The 6,717-nt window shown below is 60.1% G+C and overlaps 4 protein-coding genes across 4 annotated transcripts; 2 read left to right on the plus strand and 2 right to left on the minus strand.

Moving 5' to 3' along the window:
• Nucleotides 1–342: 342 nt before the first annotated feature.
• GGTG_01383 (hypothetical protein) lies at nucleotides 343–4,030 on the minus strand. The gene is made up of 6 exons (XM_009219148.1): nucleotides 3,396–4,030; nucleotides 2,975–3,305; nucleotides 1,577–2,891; nucleotides 1,436–1,493; nucleotides 1,192–1,341; nucleotides 343–1,090 (listed from the first exon to the last, which is right to left on the minus strand). The coding sequence occupies exons 1-6, from the start codon at nucleotides 3,613–3,615 to the stop codon at nucleotides 765–767; spliced, it is 2,400 nt and encodes a 799-aa protein (XP_009217412.1). The 5' UTR covers nucleotides 3,616–4,030; the 3' UTR covers nucleotides 343–764.
• Nucleotides 4,031–4,151: 121 nt separating this feature from the next.
• Nucleotides 4,152–4,970, plus strand: GGTG_01384 (hypothetical protein). Its single transcript, XM_009219149.1, has 4 exons — nucleotides 4,152–4,316; nucleotides 4,391–4,426; nucleotides 4,525–4,640; nucleotides 4,722–4,970. Exons 1-4 carry the CDS (start codon nucleotides 4,295–4,297, stop codon nucleotides 4,773–4,775), a joined length of 228 nt encoding a protein of 75 aa, XP_009217413.1. The 5' UTR covers nucleotides 4,152–4,294; the 3' UTR covers nucleotides 4,776–4,970.
• Nucleotides 4,740–6,127, minus strand: GGTG_01385 (hypothetical protein). Its single transcript, XM_009219150.1, has 2 exons — nucleotides 5,933–6,127; nucleotides 4,740–5,827 (listed from the first exon to the last, which is right to left on the minus strand). The coding sequence occupies exons 1-2, from the start codon at nucleotides 6,019–6,021 to the stop codon at nucleotides 5,056–5,058; spliced, it is 861 nt and encodes a 286-aa protein (XP_009217414.1). The 5' UTR covers nucleotides 6,022–6,127; the 3' UTR covers nucleotides 4,740–5,055.
• A 121-nt stretch (nucleotides 6,128–6,248) lies between these two features.
• On the plus strand, nucleotides 6,249–6,717 carry GGTG_01386 (hypothetical protein; the record flags this gene model as incomplete). Its single annotated transcript, XM_009219151.1, has 1 exon — nucleotides 6,249–6,717. A coding segment is annotated over exon 1 (298 nt), but the record flags the coding sequence as incomplete, so codon positions are not given.

A 6,717-nucleotide genomic window follows, 5' to 3' on the forward strand; every position in this document is an offset into this window, starting at 1 on the left:
CGCGGACCTGGGTCCTCGGTTCGACGTGTGCATGCCCTGGGCAGGCCAGGTGACAGCGGCAGAGTGTCGAGGGGCGGTACTCGCCGGCACCCGATAGTTTCACAGGTCCAATATTTTATTTGCGGGCGCAATCGGGGTCCGCATCCTCGCAAATTCCTGCGGCTCTCCATGACCTGCGCATATGGATCGTATAACGAACGGGACAGCAGCGGCGGCGGCGGCGGCGGCGGCGGCGGTGGACCAGCAGTGTGCCGAAACAGAATGTAGAAAAGAAAGCTGAAAGTACCAGCAAGAAAGAAAAAGGAACCCGCCGTTAAAAAGAAGAGCCGATATCGGATGAAATAGCGTCCAAAATGCGTTTCTCATTTCTCTATAATAGATGCAGGCAATTGACCCTGCCACGACGAGCTCAGCTCGGGAGAACGGGTTCCACACACCCCGGGCGAAATTATCTCGTGACGAGACCTTTATCCCCTGTGTTTCCACCCTGAAAGCTTCATTTGAGATTTCCATAATGCGCTTTACGGCGCGCAGAAACAATGCCTTGTTCGTTGGCCAAGCTATACGGGGGTGTACAAGCACAACCCTGCCCATACGTCATCAATGTACCTAGCAAGAAAGACAAAACAGCGGGCGCGTTCCTTGACAGACCCGTCGGCAAGGCATCGAGGCTCCCGCCCAAGGTCTAAGCCGTAATGCCGTCTCATTGGCCGTCAAGGGTATGTACCAAGTATGCATGCCTGCTGCCTTCCTCCCTCCAAACTTCAAGCGGCATCCGCCCGCCCCTCCAGATCGTCAGGAACGGCAAAGACCTTGTACGTGACCTTGTCGCTGCCCAAAAGGCACACCCTGGAGGGCATGCGACCCCGGCCGCTGCTGGGCCGCTTGACCTCCATCCAGACGGGACGGAACGCGCCGCGGCCGCTGGCGGCGCCGCCGCCGCCCGAAACGTCCATGCGGGGCGACCCTGCCATGAGGTCTCCCACGCTGACCTCGTGGGCTGTAGGGGGAGTGCCGTCCGTGTAGCCCGAGAACCTGGCCTTTTGGGATTCGAGAGACAGACGGAACATGAACGGCGACGCTCCCTTCTCTATATGCGGGGAGGTTACATGTCCATTAGCAAAGGGCACAACATATGAGCCCCGAGCACTCGTGCGTGGCGGGATGGGAGGAGAGGGTCTGAAAACGCACCCTCGGGCTGCCAGAGGACGATCAGGGCGTCCTCGTTCAAAAATTTGAAGTCAACCAGCTTGCCTTCTGTGAGGGCTAGAGCGCACGCATCCGTCGTAATTTCGGTGCTCATGCCGTCAAGCATGGTGATTTTGGTGCGGAAGATGTACACTGGCCGTCCCCACGCGCGTCAGTTGAGTGTACTTGCGGCGCCGGTATGAACCGTGATTGGATAATAAAAGAAAACAAAAAAAAATACACTTACGGGCACCTTCTTGATCGCGGCGAGACAAAACAGTGTACGTTTGCGCATCCACTCCGTCCTGTCGAATCACAATCTGTACGTCAGCTGCCGCACGTCTTCACGTGGGAAGGGGATGAACGGGGTGATAACAGGACTACGTACGTCCTTGGGCAGGGAGCACACAGAAATCTCCTGCTTCGAGACGGGACCGCCGACGGCGAGCGCCGTGGGGCTGCCAAAGCGGACGCTGCGCCGCTCGGCCTCGGCGATGTCGTCGAAAACACCCTGGGCCTTGCCCTTGAGGTACCAGACCAGAAAGTCGATCCGGGGGAGAGCCTGCATGTGCGGCTCGCCGTTCTCCGCCAGCCGGATCTGCGCCTCGACGGCGTCGAGCAGCGGCGGGGGCCCGCCGTCGGCGAGTGCCTCGTCCTCGCGAAAGGCCTCCGGGTCGAGAGGCCCGAAGAACATGGCCGCGGGGCTCTGCGTCAGGAAGCGCGATATATACTCGAGGACCTTGCCGTTGTCCATGGTGGCCTCCCTCTCGGTAAGGTCGTCCGCCGCGGACGAGGCCGAGGAGGCAAGCCGGTCGATTTGGAAGCGGAGCCACGAAGAGAACATGCCAAAGAGCTCGAGCTCGTTCATGACGTGAACCAGGACCTTGTGGCACGCCAGTATCAGGCACGAGATGATCTCCAGCAGCCTGCTGATCTTGGCGGCCGAGAGCCCAACGTCGGACCGGCTGCCGTCATGGAATCTCGCGAGCCCCAAGAGCCGGCTCAGGATGATGGCGCAGCGGTCGAGGGCAGGGAGCATGTTTTCGTGTATGAGCGCCCGTATGTTCCCCAGCCCGGATGTCACTGCCTTGTCCCATCGCTTGTGTCCCCGCTCCGCAACGCTGTCTACAAGCCAGTCCTTCGTGATCGGGTGGGCGTGGCCGGTCAGAACGGTGTGATAGAGCGCCTGTATCACGCTCTTGGGACCTTCCTTGGACTGGGCGAGATCCTCCGAGACGTTTCGCAGGAACCTGGCAGGAAGATCTCTTGCCGAAGCCCACTCGGCTGCCATGTGCACCTGCGTCTGGTGGATATAGCGGAGGATCTTTTGCAAGATGGTAACCTTGGAGGCAAGCAGCGAGAGGTTGATGTGAGACGAGCACACAAAGCGAAGGTCCATGGGTACCAGATACAGCATCTCGGGCGTGTCGTCACCGGCGCGCAGGAGCAGAAAGTGTGACGACACGGCCGGGTGAGAGCCGTGGCAGACAAGACGAAGAGGCCGCGGCCCATTGGCGTCATGTGTAGACGACGGCAATGCGTACCTGAACAGGCCGACGTCAAACGTGTCGTATATGGTGAGGCGCATGGAGCCATCAACCATGCCGGCGATCATGATATCGACCTGGTCGGCCTCTTCAGCCTTGAAAGCCTTGAAAACAAATTCTAGTGAGGTTCGAGATGAAAACACAAACGTATCCTCTCTATGGCAGCCACAGTAAGCCACCATCCACACAACACTCACCTCAGAGTCGGTCGAAGTAAGGGGCGAGCAGAGAGAACGTACCCAGTTCCACCAGAGACAGGCAGGGGGCTAAGCTTTGGAAGGGATGTCTCCACGTCGAGGAATGTGACCTCACGAGGGAGATCGAGCATGTCGGACCGCTCGTCCGGGGCTACGCCATCAAGGACGCCTGGGACTAGGTCTGCCAACGCCGCCGACCGCGCGCTCTTGGCGAGGCGGGTATGAGCCTTGCCGGTCCAGTTTCGGGTCCATCCCAGATACTCGACCTTGGCCTGTGGGCTCTCGCGGGGTGATATCTGGTGCAGGGCCTTCGTGGACTCGATGCCCGTCAACCTCACCACGCCATCACTCCAGGCTACGGCCACATACTGACCTATTCCGCGAATGAACCATCAGCCTTTGCCGTACTCAAACTCCTGAGAGATATATCCATCTGATGAAGAGCAACACTATAAGCACACACCGTCTGGCTTCCAGCGTACTGCCAATATCTCGGCACCAGGGATCTGGGCGGGCTTGGAGACCTGCTCGGCGTTTGCGCGGCGGATGAAGAAAGAATTGTCGTTATCGGCCGTGGCCAGAAGGTCTAGCATGGGCGAGCAGGCAAGCTTGCCGGGCAGAACTGGGGCTGGGAGGCTGCCTGAGCTGTAGATCTGCAGCTTGAGCGACTGACGAGGCGTCATGGTGCCTTGTCCTCTTGTGAGAAGTCAGGGCACGAGCTCTGTGTACCTGGCAGAGCCACTTGCCTTGTCTCACCTCATCTCCTGTGAGCGAGGGTACTGGGAGTTGCGGAGTACTGCGCGTCGATTTCTACTGGTCTTTAGTGGTTGTCAAGTGGCGTTTTGGAGTCATTTGTTTTGGGGAATGTATATGAGGATGATGAGACCAATACACGCTCGATGTTTTTTGCTGTCCCTTTTTCCTGGTTTTGTCCGGGAGCGAGACAGTCTGTTCTCAGAGATTTTGCCCCTTCTCCCTTGAAAGTTGAGAATTTGTGTGAATTCAATATCTCGCCAACCGCCTGGACGGGCGCCTGTGTTGAAGGAATAGCAACCTGCAACAGCCCTTGAGCGTGCTGGAGTTCAGCGTGTAATTACTGCATCTTGCTGTTGGAGTGTCACAGTGCAGTGTGCGTTTCCTTACCGTGTAACCAGGTGGGTTGGGCGGACCAAACTGTGGCGTCAATGTGGCTCGTGCTTCCATTCGGCACAAGCGCAATTGAAGCCTCACCCCAAGACGACGGGGCAGCGCAGACGGCAGTCATTAGAACAACCAGAGCCTGCGAGTCCCCAGCGCAGCTCCCACGAGACCGAACAGATCGAGACCGCAACGTCGAAAGCCGCGGCCGGCGTCACCTTCAAGATGGCGGGCCTGGAGCATAACAGTGAGCCTGTCCTGGCCTTCCAATTGAGCCGCCCGCGTCCACCTGCTAACATGGCAACCCCCCTCGATCTATAGAGATGGCGATGGACCCGGCCATCCTCAAGCTGGGACGTAAGTTGCCGCTGCCCTCCCGGCTCCCCCACCAACCTCCCACGCCCAGGCTTGGGCGCGCGCCAGGACCTGACCGAACCTCACTCGCCGGGCTACAGAGATGCAGACGAACCGCTACAAGTTCTTCCGATGGACTCCGCGCACGGCAAATATCACGCTCATGTACGTCGTCGTCGTGCCCGCCATACTGGGCGTCATCGCATACAAGACAGATGTAAGCCACCTTGCACGCCCCCCGAATCCGCCACTACAAGCCACCCGGCTGTGTGCTGACCCCCATCTTGCGCGCGGACAGGGCAAGTGGGATTTCAGGGCAAAGAGGAAGGGAGACGACATCCGGGAGTTCTAGAGCCAGGACGACCACAACATGTACATACGGCCTCCAAGACGAGAGGATTGAAAAACAATAACCTTCCGACTGCTCCCCAATCTCGCCCAGAGTGTTCACAGCATATGTCTATCTTGGTGGTCTGGGTCGGTTTGGGAGAAACCATCGGGGACCGGCGTCTCTATTTCGCACCGTCACTGCGCTTGAACCTTTTGCGACAGCTGACAGGAACAGCCTCCGGCTTGACTACAAACAGCGAAATTTGGACTACGTAGGCGGACTGCGAAGGGTTACGGCTGGGCTAGCGATCTCTATACCTCGACCTCGAACGTGAACCCCTGCTACCACCACTCATGGGCACGTTAGGTAGGTTCTCTCCACGGCGCCATTCTCCTGCAGGTATACTAGCGCCAAACGGCCTTTCTCCCCGAGACTCATAATCAGCAGGCCATGGCTCGTTCCTCCGCGAAGCCTTAGTGCTGCTGCCGCCACGACGGTCGTCCACGCCCACTCCTCCTCCCCGGCTAGACCGCGGCGGGCCCAGAGAATCGCCCGCCCCAGGCCCCGGCCCAACGGCGCCTGCCTCGCCGACTCCGCAGCCTCGGCCAGACCTGGCGCTGTCTGCAAGGGCCACAGAACCGTCGTCCAGGGGCGGCAGTATCGCGCAGCTGATGTAATCCCCCACGATGAACTTGATGTCGTCGAGCGTCTTGTGCGTAACAACTTCCGGCTCGGGCTGGGGCGCCGCCCTGGGCGCATCCTCCTCCTGGAAACCCTCGTCGAAAGCGCCTTCTTCAGCCGTGAGATCGATGGCGGTCGCGGCGGCGTTCCCTTGGACCCCGGGCCCGCCCTCGCCCAGTACCATACTCCCCAGGTCCTTAACGACGAAGCGGTGCTGCGCGTTGGTGTCGCGGTAGATCAGCCTGAAGGCCAGGCGCGTGCCGATGCAAGGGTGCGGCAGGAGCTCCTGCTCGCTGTTCGCCAGGTGGTGCGAGAGCTCCTCGAACGTGGCCGTCCGCCATGTGTGGATCTCCAGGTGCGGCGGGAGGGTGTGCGATGCGAACTCGTCGGGCCTGCGGGTTTCGGTTTCGAATGCGTTCAGAAAATATTCCACCACCGCCCCAAGTCGCCATCGCTTTTTTTTCGGTTTGCGCAGCGAGGCAATAGCGACGACCTACCTGTGGAACGCTCCGGTGCGAAAGAAGAGCTTGAGTAGGAAGGGCGCGGTTTTCCTCCGGTCCTCGGTCCTGCCGTCCATGTCATCCATGGTGCAATTAGAAGCGCGCGGGCCTAGGGGGAGGCTCGCAAGGCCAAATGTGAATTCACATGGCAAAGGCGGAGGTGAGGGTTGGTGCAAATGGGATCGAGGTTGGCAAAGGCGGATGCAGGATGCAAGTACCCCGGTCCGTGAGACCCATTCACACGCCCACCTGGCAATGTGGGGCCGCTGAGCTCCCGCGACCGAACAATCCTCAACCATTCGGAATTGGACTTCTCTTCCCCAGACCGTTCTCCCGAAATACAACCCAGGTGCTACAACCAGACCTGCGACTTCGATCCAACCCTCGGCACTACATCCACGAAGCCGCCGCAGGGGAACTACCCTCCGACCCAACCCCCGATCCCCGCCCCTTCGTCCGCAGCTGACCGAGCCAGCAGCCCATCATGGATTTCGCAGCCATGATGGCGGCGCAGATCGCCAAGGCCAAAGGCACGACAACGCCCAAAGCCGGCGACAAGCCCGTTGACGACAAGCCCGTCGGCGACAAGCCAGTCGATCCAGCACAGTCGGCGGCCGCCCCCGCAAAAAAGTTCCTCAGCAACGCCGAGGCCGAGCGGCAGCGGGAGGCGGCGTACCGCGCGGAGCAGGCGCGGCTGGCGGCGGAGCGCGAGGCCAGGGCGGCGGCCAAGCGCAAGCGCGAGGACGACGCGGCGGCCGAGGCCAAGGCGCGCGAGGAGAAGC

This window comes from Gaeumannomyces tritici, assembly GCF_000145635.1.
Source record: "Gaeumannomyces tritici R3-111a-1 unplaced genomic scaffold supercont2.1, whole genome shotgun sequence".
Taxonomy (NCBI): Eukaryota; Fungi; Ascomycota; class Sordariomycetes; order Magnaporthales; family Magnaporthaceae; genus Gaeumannomyces; species Gaeumannomyces tritici.

Excerpts from the sequence above, each read along its gene's own strand:
- GGTG_01383 (XM_009219148.1), bottom strand. The coding sequence starts at position 3,615 with ATGACGCCTCGTCAGTCGCTCAAGCTGCAGATCTACAGCTCAGGCAGC. Across the intron at positions 3,306-3,395 it reads AGTACGCTGGAAGCCAGACG|GTCAGTATGTGGCCGTAGCC; the intron begins GTGTGTGCTTAT and ends TTCGCGGAATAG. Across the intron at positions 2,892-2,974 it reads CCTGTCTCTGGTGGAACTGG|AGAGGATACGTTTGTGTTTT; the intron begins GTACGTTCTCTC and ends TGGCTGCCATAG.
- GGTG_01384 (XM_009219149.1), top strand. The coding sequence starts at position 4,295 with ATGGCGGGCCTGGAGCATAACA. Across the intron at positions 4,317-4,390 it reads GGCGGGCCTGGAGCATAACA|AGATGGCGATGGACCCGGCC; the intron begins GTGAGCCTGTCC and ends CTCGATCTATAG. Across the intron at positions 4,641-4,721 it reads TCATCGCATACAAGACAGAT|GGCAAGTGGGATTTCAGGGC; the intron begins GTAAGCCACCTT and ends GCGCGCGGACAG.
- GGTG_01385 (XM_009219150.1), bottom strand. The coding sequence starts at position 6,021 with ATGGATGACATGGACGGCAGGACCGAGGACCGGAGGAAAACCGCGCCC. Across the intron at positions 5,828-5,932 it reads CGCACCGGAGCGTTCCACAG|GCCCGACGAGTTCGCATCGC; the intron begins GTAGGTCGTCGC and ends CGAAACCCGCAG.